The sequence below is a fragment of the Halichoerus grypus genome, chromosome 12, assembly GCF_964656455.1.
Source record: "Halichoerus grypus chromosome 12, mHalGry1.hap1.1, whole genome shotgun sequence".
Lineage (NCBI taxonomy): Eukaryota > Metazoa > Chordata > Mammalia > Carnivora > Phocidae > Halichoerus > Halichoerus grypus.
The window spans coordinates 19624144-19636040 of NC_135723.1; the positions used below are offsets into that span (position 1 = coordinate 19624144).

Consider the following 11897-nt stretch of genomic DNA (forward strand, 5'->3'; position numbering starts at 1 on the left):
AGAAGTCCCAGCAGCTGTGTTTGAAAGCAGAGAGGCCTGGTCTCTGGCATGATTCAGAGGTCACCCTCAGAAAGCCTTGTACAACTGAGTCCCAAGGCCAACAGTGACTAAACCTCTGGGCCAGAGACCCAAAAACCTCATTGCTAGCTTTCTCCTGCAGAGTGTCAAGTCGGCCCAAGGAGAAGTCGGGTTCCACCACGGGGATATCCCTGACCTGTTCTGTAGGCAGCAGAAGCAGCTCTTATGAGCATTTTGGGTTGGACAATAGGATCTTTCTGGAGGGGATAGTTGATGCTATTGGGTGGTTTCTGGGGAGAAGCAACCAATGCTTCAGGACCCATGGATGTGTGGCCCATCCTAGTACTGACACAGCGTCCAGGAGGGCACCAGGCCTGGGACAGTACACTAAACACTGGAGCCTACCTCAGCTGAGGTGCTAAGAAAGCCCCCATTTCTAGAGGTCAGACACAGGATGGAATTCTTCCTTGACTGTCAGCCCTGTTGGAATCACATCAAACATGGAAAGGATAGGTCCTTTCACCTGATGTGGGGGGCTCCCCAAACCAGCAACAGATGCGCAGGGCCATGTGGGAGAAAGAGCCTAGGATTGGCCATCAGCAGACCTGAGTTAAGTTCTGGCTTCATCTGTTAGGGCTACGTGATCTCAGACACACCAGCTGACCTTGCTGTCTCTCTGCGATCTTAGTTCGAAAATGGGAATAAAGCCTCTTCCATGGTGGTAGCATCGGTGTCGGTAGTGACAACCCAGAGGTCAGGACGCGAGTGTGCAATGGGACCTCTGCATGGTCGCCCTCCTCATCATCATCATCGAAGGCAGTAGACTCTAGAGGGTGAGAGCCCTCAATGGGAACCACCCCGAAGTCTGTCAGCTGCTGAGCGGAGAGACAAACCGTGGTCTGTCCATACGGTGGAATATGACTCAGCCACGAAAAGGAAGGAAGAGTTGACCCACGCTTAAAGGACACTAGCCAGTCACTAAAGACCACGTACAATGTGAATCCATTCATAGACGACGCCCAGAATAGGCAAATCCATTAAGGCCGAAAGGAGATTAGGGGGTGCCAGGGACTGGGGCAAATAGGGAAAGTGTCCTAAAAGTAGATAGTAGTGGTGGTCTGTGAATGCAGTAAAAACCACCGATTTGTACATTTTCAATGGGTGAATTGCATGCTGTATGAATTATATCGTTTCCAAAAATAGGCAGAGGTCTGAAGTCAGACTGCCTGGGTTCCAGGTTCAGCTCAACCCCCGAAGAGCTGTGCAACCCAGGGCAAGTTATTTAACGAGTTTTGCTTCAGTTTCCTCCACCTGTGAAAAGGGGATAGTAACATAAATAAAATCATTGGATTGTTTGTATTCAAGAGGAAATACGTGTGAAGCGTGCCGCAGTGTCCAGCATATACTCCATGCTGTACATGTGCAAGCCCTTGGCAGGGCTTCTAGGGCCAGATGAGCAGCAGCTGTGGAAGACGAGCCAGATGTCCAGGGCCAGGGAGATAGGGCAGAGGAGTCACAGAACCAGCCTCTGGGCCCGGGGACTCTACACTGGATGCTGAATGTGTGCTCTGTATGCATCAAAGAACCTGCCCCAGGGGTGCTGAGAATACTGCCTTCCTGAGTTCTGCTACACGTCACGGGTTCTCCAGCTCTGCTCTGGGGCCCAGACATGCACACTTTTTAAGAGCTCCCCTTGGGACTCTCACGATCAGCTGTGTTTAAGAACACCTAGTATGTACCTCAAGGAGGCAACCGAGCCTCGACGAAGCAGGCTGAGCCCATGGGGTTCCACCACATCCCCAGGGCGATGGCAGGCAGGACCCGAGTCAGGGCTAATGTTAATCGCCAGAGGTTCCTATGCCAATTGAGGGAAGGGCAGGGGTGGGGAGGGTTCAGACACATGGACCCTAAAGTCATCCCTAGAAGGGCCTCTGAAGGTACCAGTGGAAAACACGCAGGTAGGTTTGTCCCACCTAAGGAGGAGCACCAACTTTGAAAAAGACTTAAATGACAAACTAGAAAAGAGAGCAGGGGTATAATAGCTCCTGAATGTGAATGACGGGGTCTGAATTATCCAACAGGAATCATTCATGCAGCACGGCTGGACATTCAGGCTTGTATTTTTATGAAAGGTATGCTCTTCTATATTAAATAAGTCTCCTCATAGATTTCCTCCTGGAAAACCACGGAATTCGAGAAAAGCAGAATCACCTGACACAAGTTCATCAGGGCCTGGCTTTTGAGGAGATGAATGCCCACACTATGTCACCCAAAGGATCTAGATACTGTCAGCACACACCTAACAGCTGACGTCATGTGAGGGTGGGGGGCAGTGAGAAACAGGACTTCTCTTTGTAACAATTTGAGCCTATTGCCCATTGCACTGGATTAAGTGGAGAAAGAAGGTCCAAAGTGTTTAGGGACCTCTCGCATAGAGGGTTCTCGGATGCCCCCAGATGGGCCTTCTGGGTCTTACTAGAGGGGAGAGTGAGCCAGGGAAAGAGAAGGAAATGGTCACCAATCTAGAATCCCCTCCACCCTCATCTTCAGGACCCCTCTCTGTGGACAACTCCCAAGTGAGATGTGCTTACCTCAAAGTCGGTGCCTGACAGCCCGTTCACCTTGAAGGCATCAGTGAGGGGGCTTGTGTTGATAATCAGGGGCCACCCTGGGATCACAGGCGACAGCGAGGCTGATAAGTTCACAGAAAACTTGTGCACTGGAGTCTCAGGTGGAGAATTCTCGGCCACGGTGCTTGTAGCAGGCAAGTGGATTAGGTATAGCGCTTCTCTCCCTGCGGGTTTAAGAAGGATGCAAAATGGCATGAACAGAAAGCCTTGTGCTGGGAGCAAGGACTTAACAGCTTGGTCTGTGGCTTCAACCCATAGCTCAGAGCACTGATGGAACCTGGTCACTCCCCAAGAACAAAAACTCTTGCCAAGGACTGGAGATGGAAATACGAGATCTTCTGGGAGCCAAGAAAACAACCACCACCAAACAACCATGAAATCTGCTTCTGTCATTCTGTAAATAAAGCCGCTGCTTTTCTCTTGTCTCCCTGCACCCCTTCTCTTTTCTGGCAGCCTTTGTGAAGAGCTAGAGAAAGACAGACGTGATGCCTCAGGGGGCAGACGTCCACTTGAAGGACCACGTCCGGCCATGACATCCTGTCTTACAAGACCCGGGGACTTTACAGGAGTTTATTTTCCTTGTCTGTGTCAGTGTTAGATTCAGAGGTCATCAAAAACTGAGCGTGCATGACCGCCAAGCTCCAAAATCATGGTAGATCTCCCCGCATCCATAAGTAATCTCAAGGACAACTGCTTGTCATTATGGGATGCTGGGGGGTGTCATGATGCCCAGGGTCCATCAGTACATCTTTATTGATAGATTAACTCCCATTTCACAGGGAAGGAAATGAGAGAGACTTGGGGAAGTCATGCGCATTTCCTCGAGCTGCATCTCAGACAGGGAGTTTGACAATTTAAGAGAGAGAATGTTTCTTCCAGGAAAGCCTTGGGACATTCTTCAGTCTCCTTGATACTCCGCACGATTTTGCCGGTACAGACAAGAGCAGCAGGTCCTGTTCTTTCATGCTTCCATAGTGATGGTTACTCTAGGGGGGCGAAAAGTGTCCCCCCCAAAAAATAAAATCCATGTTCACTCAGAACCTCAGAACGTACCTTATTTGGAAACAGTCTTTGCGGATGAATTGGTTAAGAGGAGGTCATTGTGGATTGGGGTGGGCCCTAATCCACCAAATGGAGTCCTTCTAAGAGGACAGGGCACGGAGACACACACAGGAGGAAGAAAGCCGTGTTATGATAGAGACAGAAGTTGAACTGATGCAGCTAGAAGCCAAGGAACAGCAAGCAACCATCAAAAGCTAGGAAGTCCATGGAGAACAGATCTCCCTCAGAGTTTCTAGAAGGAACCAACCCTGTCAACACCGTGACTTCAGACCCCAGATCTCCTGAACTATGAGAGAATACATTTCTGTCGCTCACAGCCATCCAGTTTGTGGTAGTTCATTATGGCAGCTCTAGGAAGTCAATGCAAAGACCATTTATCCCATGTTCCAGATAAGTGAGCAATGTAAAATCCTTTCTCTCGCTCACTCCCCAAAACGGGGAGGATAGGTATTAGTGCCACTATTTTACAGATGAGGAAACGGAGCTGAATAATAATAATAAGTAACAAAATCAAAATTTATACTGAAGTCCTACTTCTTAGCCAGCTTCCTGATCTTGGCCACTTTTCGCCCTTGGGGACAAGCCCCTGGGAATGGGAGGGAGGTACAGGGGACAGGAAAAGGATCTGTCCTACCAAAAGGTGTAGAACTTCTGGAGACAAACAAGCCATGGGCAAGGGCTGGCTTTTGTAAGAGAATGTTTTTATTTCAGATTTGGGGGCAGGGATGCGGAGAAGTGAATGCAAATGTAGGAAAAATTGAAATATAAACACATTGGTACAAGCTTTCATAAATCTAAGTCATCTTATTTCAGTTAGAGACTAAAGTTCATTATGCATAAGTTATTTTTGCTCCCAGAATTTTCCAGTTTCATGGACACAGACGGAGCAAGGGCTCAGAAATAACAAAGCAGCTGAGGTTTGGGGTGACATGGATATGAATAGATTTTTTTTCAATCTTTTAAAATTGACTTTAATATTATAGCATTCTCGTGATAAAAATCGGGAGCCAAATACTAAGCTATTTAGAAGCAAAAAAAAAAAAAAAATTCTCCCAAATCGTTTTTTAAAATGAGCAAATTAATCGGTTGCTTCTGTGCTTGGGTTTTTTTTAGGCATCATTCCCTCACTCCCTCTTTTCCCACAACCGGAAGTCACCAGGGCCCTCATGAGCTGTTCGCCAGACTGTTTCCTCTGTTCAGCAAGACAGGGGGAGTCATAAGCAAAATGGAAGGTTGGCAATTTCAAGGAAACCCCCACCTTCTCTTGTCCCCTCCCACTCACCCCAGTGACTCGGGCCCCTCCAGACAAGGAGGAAGGAAACCTCTGCTCCAATTTAAGCAAAGATAGAACTCACTGGGTTTTTCTCAAGAATAGCCTGTGGTTAGGTGGGTGCCCAGCCCAGATGAACAGACCCAAACAAGTAACCACTTGCATTTACAGAGCACCTACTCACCAGGCCTCGTGCGGCCCCGCTTCCTGATCTCAGCCTTTCTGAACACAGTCCCGGGGTCGGGGTGTCACCATCACCCCTTCACACGCCTGAGGTTGCACCCTCAGCGAGGGGCCATGGTAGGCCTGGCTAACAGGTGGCACATACCTACTCCAGACAGTCTGTCACCACGCACACGTAATGCCTCGTGGTCACTCTACGACCCGGTACTTCCACGTTCTACGACCCACATGGTGCTGGGGGTCAGGTAAGACATCGGCCCCTCCACCCAGATGTTAGGTCGTGGTGATGCAATCTGTGAGAGGCTGTTTGGGGGAACAAGATAAGGAATCACGCTGCAGGATCAGCTTGACATGGGCTCGGGTTGAGAAGCTTTCCGCAGCCTCGCCCTGAACAGGCGGCTTGCCATGACCACCAACCTGGGTGTGTCTCCTTCAACGAACCGAGAAGGCTAGCCCAGCCGTGCTCTTCCAACATCCCCCGCTGACAGCTCCTAGTTCGCTCTGCTGAGAGTGTGTCCATTGATCCTGCTGCGTTCGTTTTAACTTCGATAAGCCCTGGGTTCTGGAAACTAATTCTGTCCTTTGCACAGATCCATACATTTACAGAGCTTTTCCTCCTTATATTTATAGACCTTTTCATAGTCCTCTTTGAACGGCCGTATTTTGCGTGGCAGTGAGGGAGATGTGTTGAAGGCAGGAGTGGGTATATTTAGTGCCTCTCAAGCAACTTGTGTTGGGGACTGCCTGTTTCATGTATGGCTAAAGCCAGGCTGTGCCCTTAGATATGTCCTTTCTGCTGGCATTCTTTTCTCTCTCTCTCTCTTTTTAAGTAGGCTCAGGGGCTTGAACTCACAACCCTGAGACCAAGACCTGAGCTGATATCAAGAGTCAGATGCTTAACAGACTGAGCCACCCTCTGCTGACATTCTTGCTGGAGATGCTCTGCGCTTCATCCAGTGGCCTCTGCTCCCAAGGTAAGGTCACGTGTGCCAGGAACGTGCCACTGATTCCTAAAAACTTTGTGGCAGATACTCCAGGGACACTGGTAAGAAAGGTAGTCAAGCTGGGATCTCCTGACTCTTAGTTCAATAACCAGTTCCTCCAGTTCTTCTGCTATTAAAAAGGTAGTAGTAGCAATATTAATAGCCATAGTAATAATAATAACTGGTGGCTAGGGCCCATACCCTAAATATAGAGCATTTAATAAGACACGAAATCCATCAAATGTTCAACCCATTTATTATACGGATCAGTTTAAGGGATGTGCCTAGAGGTACTCAGCTAATCAGCGGCAGAGGGAAGGTTAGAAGCCGGGGAACGGCTCTAAGACACTGCACACTTGCCTTCCGAGGCCGGTCTTCCAAACTTTCTTTGGTGGTCTGAGTGCTGGACACCGAGAAAGAGGCTTTAATGGAATTTGACTTACACACGCATCTTAATTAAGGATCAAATTAGAATTGCTTGAAGCGTACACTTTGAAAAAGAAAGAGCATGCAGAAGATTTATTACCGAGCCCACTGAAACATCTTGCTTGTGGTGGAGATCTGGATGCATGATGTGCTCGCTCGTTTCAAAATGAGCAAAATCACCGCCTTGCCAGAAATGGACCAACAAGGCCTCCTCCCAGGAGCCTGTGTTGGAATAATTAAGACTTCTGCAGCCTCAGTTGTGGGGGCAGAAGCCGGCCAGCCTGGGCCTCTGACCAAAGTGGTCATGTGGTTCAGGAAGCGTGGGTGCTGCCACCTTGTCCCCCCAGGGATGTAGCTGCTCTCACAGTGTGACTTCAATACACAAAGCAGTCCTCGCCCAAGACTGTAGCTCAATAAATTCCTTGTCTTTCTCTCCAGCAACTACTAAAAACGGTAGTGAGAGGGATCGGGGAGTGTTGTGAAAAGAGCACGGGATTTGCAATCAGAGCTCTTGCTTCAAGTTTGAGCTCTGTTAAGCGACCTTGGGCTGGCCAGTTTGGCCCTGTGTCAGCTCTGTCCCTCAGGGCTGTGGTGCCACGCCACCAGTGGCCATTAAACAGAGTTCAGTCGCTAAAGAAAGTGCCTAGGACCCGAAGGGAAAGCTGACAAATCTATGGTTTATTACAGAAAAAGGAGGAGGGTTAGCAACGACATTATAGTGCGCCCCACAGCTGAAGGCTGCCTCCTAGCTTGAGGACCGGAGGGGCCAGGGGCCAGCTCCCATCATCCTCTTTTCTCCAGGGACCAGAACAGAATACACTCGCTCAGATCAGAAACCTCCGATGTAGCCTCGCAACCAAGGAACTCAAAATAGAGTCTCTGCTGGACGTTTTTATATTTTGCTGGTCACGTAGGCACTATCTCGTTAGGTAACCAGCCTCTCAGCAGCAGAGCCTTCCAAGCCAGGTGCACATCATCAATGTCACTGTTATCCACGAACAATGCTTACAGGTCCCCACAAACCATCCCGGAACTCCCCGGACCCACAGCTCCAAAGCAGCACTGTTCATCAGCACACTTCTTGCCTTGACCAGAAGTCCGTTCTGGGCAGAAACTTCAGCAAAGCAATTCAGGCTCATTCCGGTCCTGCTAGAATTCACTCTCACGGCACAATACACTGAACACGCATATACTCGATAAACCATAAAACATTATAGAATGTGGTTTCATTACTTGCAGTGATCACCGATGATGATCAATGAAAACAACAACTATTTATTGGATCCCATATATATGTGTGGCATGCGGGGACCACAGAGCAATAAGAGAACCAAACCTGTGACTACAGGGCCCACATTCCCCTCAAGCACACGCGACGGACATGTAACAGATGAATTATAGAATAACTCGTGCTACCTGTTGTTAAGCACTTATCTTGTGTAGGGCACCGTAATCAAACCTTGGCATACATTCCGCATGTAGGCAAGAGGAGCTCCAGGTTGTGGCAGGAAGAGCACCCGCCAGGAGTTGGGGCAATCCAGGAAGGCTCCGTGGGGGGGTGGGGTTGGACTTGGGCGTTGAAGGATGTAGATGACTTAGAGCAAATGAGAGGAAAGAGGATACTGGAGTGTGTTACTTTGTTTGAGATTATTGGGTGATGCCTGCTTCCAACAGCCTGAGGGCAGCTCCTCGTGTGGCTGCCCACCCCTCCCCTTTGTGCCAGGTGACGCTGGTGTTGGAGAAGCCGGGATAAGAATCAGGTTCTCAGACTCACAAAAGAAGGTGAGAGGAAAACAGTCTGCATCACAGCAGACCCTCAACAAACCAGCGTTTGCCCCATGGAAGCAAAAGCAGGGTACAGTGCATGTTTTTTTGGAGATGGAGGGATGTGAGTGTGGCTTTGACAAGGAATTTCAAACATTCCTTGCAAACCTTTGTGATCTGTCCCTTTCACACGTCTGATGATAAAGTTCCAAATGATAATGTTCAGCATGAGACACTGGGTTCTTCCTGACCTCACTCTTCCCCCAATGGCAACAAATGTCACCCCTTAACTCAAATGATTGTGGTCTGAAAAGCCTATAACTCTGGGAAAATCTCAAATGTTTACTGCAAGGGAGAGTCTGAACTGCTCAAGACCTGGCCTCACATTCCCAGCTCCACTTGCCGTCTGCCAGGTAGAAGACCCCAAGATTAAAGAGCGTTCAGTATTAGGAAACACAGTCATTTATTTTTTTTAAAGATTTTTTTTTTTATTTATTTGACAGAGACACAGCTAGAGAGGGAACACAAGCAGGGGGAGTGGGAGAGGGAGAAGCAGGCTTCCCACTGAGCAGGGAGCCCAATGCGGGGCTCAATCCCAGGACCCTGGGATCATGACCTGAGCCGAAGGCAGACGCTTAACGACTGAGCCACCCAGGCACCCCTCCAGTCATTTATTTATGTTATTAACAGATCAAAGGGGAAAATTAAGGGGTCATTTCCATAAAACTGGAAAAAAACATTTGATTTAAAAATCCACTGTGAGGGGTGCCTGGGTGGCTCAGTCGTTAAGCATCTGCCTTCAGCTCAGGTCATGATCCCAGGGTCTTGGGATCGAGCCCCGTGTCGGGCTCCCTGCTCCACGGGAAGCCTGCTTCTCCCTCTCCCACTCTCCCTGCTTGTGTTCCCTCTCTCGCTGTGTCTCTCACTGTCAAATAAATTTAAAAAATCTTTAAAAATAAAAAATAAATAAAAAAATAAAAATCCACTGTGATTCAGAAATAAATACCTGAAAAAAAAGAAGTTATCTCCTTAACATATAAAACATTTCTATTTCACACCAAAAGTTAACATCATGCTTAATGGAGAATAAGACAAGAGTGTACATTCTTTTTTTTTTTTTAATGTTTTATTTATTTATTCATGAGAGTCAGAGAGAGAGAGAGAGAGGCAGAGGGAGAAGCAGGCTCCCCGCCTAGCAGGGAGCCCGATGCGGGACTCGATCCCAGGACCCTGGGATCGTGACCTGAGCCGAAGGCAGACACTTAACCATCTGAGCCACCCAGGCGCCCCAAGAGTGTACATTCTTATCATCGTTCAAAAATAGCCTGAAGGAATGGGCCTGGTAATTAGATAAGAGAAAGAAATGCAAGATAGAAAAATAGGCAAGGAAAAGTATAAATCTTGATTATTTTCAAAAGTGGAAAATGCGGGGCACCTGGGTGGTTCAGTCGTTGGGCGTCTGCCTTTGGCTCAGGTCATGATCCCAGGGTCCTGGGATTGAGCCATGCATTGGGCTCCCTGCTCTGCGGGAAGCCTGCTTCTCCCTCTCCCACTCTCCCTGCTTGTGTTCCCTCTCATCTGTCTCTCTCTCTGTGTCACGTAAATAAATAAAAAATCTTAAAAAAAAAAAAAGTGGAAAATGCATGAGAGTCACCTGGAAAACCATGACAAATAATAAGATAAGTCATTAGTAGACTTCCATCCATTGTACGACAATCAATTAAAACAGACAAGGGAAGAAAAGATGCTATTCACAAATAAGGAAAAAGAAAAGGTAAAAGAAAGAACTAGAAATAAACGTAATTGGGATGTGCAAGAGCTCTGTGAAGGAAATCTTAAAATACTCCAGAGGAAAACAAAGACTTGAACAAGTATCTAGAACTGTTGAACAGGAGGCTCAATGTCCTACGTAATAATCACTAACATTTACTAAGCATTTACCATGTACCACACACTCCTCCAAGTGTGTTACTATATAACTCATCAAATATGTAAATTATCCCTAAATTAATCTGCAAATTTAACATGATTGGATTCCCTACATTATGCATATACTACCTATTCAAAAATAAGATTGAATTTAAAAAGTGCAATTTCCATAATCCAAGCTGACGACATTAAAAGGATCACCCAAGATTCTTCAAGCTCTTGAGTAAGGAAGAGGGAGTACAAGACGCACCAGGTTGAATCTTTGGTTCTTCTATCAGAAGGTGTTTTCTTTGCTCAAGAGTAAGACAATAGCCCCTTGATACCTTGGTTTTCCCATAGGATGACTTGCCAACTTCTGGTTGCCCCTAGAAGGCTCCAGAGAAAAGCCAGAATCTCCACAAAGACTGACTTGACATATACACAAAGCTCTGCTGTGAAACTCATTTTTCCAACCTTACATATTGGAAGGACTTCTGGCACGGGCCAGTTAGCAAGGAGAGAAATTGAAGTCTGCACAGAGACCAGAGACTAGACTGTAGCTTCGTTCGGCGCCCCTCTTCTCCAGAGCACCCCGCCCAGCCTCTGAGGGCTCCCTGTTGCTGCATTATCTCATTTACCAGTGCCGATAAGTCCACGGTTGAAAACCTTGGGATTTCCTCTTTGGGGATGTTATCATGAGCTGGCAACATGGCGACCCTACCTGACATGGCACCCAGGAGAACCAGGAGGAAAACTGCTCCCTGCATCTTGGAGAGTTCACCTCTGTACATACTTCCAGCGTATTACCCAGTAGCTGAGTCCCGTCCGACACCTGGAGTTTATTCCAGATGCCACTCATCTTCCGCTCCTGGTTTTGTTGCCATGTGAGAAATCAAACAGAGGCTTTGCTGGTAACTCAGGGAGACTCCAAACACCATGGGACTGTTTGTTCTTTGATTACCTGCTTCTGTGACCTCATGGTGCCCGAGGCCAACCAGCCAGCCCTGGTAAGCTCGCAGAGTCCATCTTAGAGGTCCACAAGAGCAAAGAAAGCAGAGGCCCGGAGGTGGTGGTAAAAGCTGGACATAAGCATCGACATCCATGACAGTCTCCACCACCCTGGAGCCAGGCATCTCGTCATTTGCAGAGGCAGGGGGAGGGAAGGGAATCTTTCTGCTGCCCTGAATTGAGGAGCAGGGCTCAGAGTTGAGAGCAGACCCCTCCACAAGGCAGACTGGCTGTGAGAGACCCCTGCCCATCAGCACCAGCCCTCTAGCCTTTGGTGAAGTCTGTGGAGGAAGATGACTGGGGTAGTGAGGCTTCCGCCCACTGGGGAGTGATGTGGCCCCAGGCCGGGCCAGAAGGCCTGGTGAGCGAAACACAGCTGGGCTGGGGTCCAGCCTCCGCTCAGAGAAGAGCAATGGCGGCTCAGAGGGAGGGTGGGGGGGAGAGGCTGACCCCTCAACGTGGTGCGGTAGAACAGTAGCTGACACGGTGGAAGGCAGCCAGACTTGGACCCTCCCTCCTGCTCCTCACACGCGAGAACTGCCCACTGCCGGAGGGGCGCCCAGGAGCCCAAGGCTGGTGGCAGGAGTGGGGGCGCCCCACCAGTGAACCAGCATTTGACTCCTCGGAGGTGTCACCACTGCCAGT

At 48.5% G+C, this 11897-nt stretch overlaps 1 protein-coding gene across 1 annotated transcript in view; it reads right to left on the reverse strand.

Annotated features, from left to right (window-relative positions):
* Positions 1–11011, reverse strand: part of CDHR3 (cadherin related family member 3) — a 59327-nt gene extending 48316 nt beyond the window's left edge. Inside the window, 2 exon segments of the mRNA XM_036067408.2 lie at positions 2610–2812; positions 10966–11011. Coding sequence (XP_035923301.2) covers positions 2610–2812; positions 10966–11011 — 249 coding nt within the window.
* Positions 11012–11897: the final 886 nt, after the last annotated feature.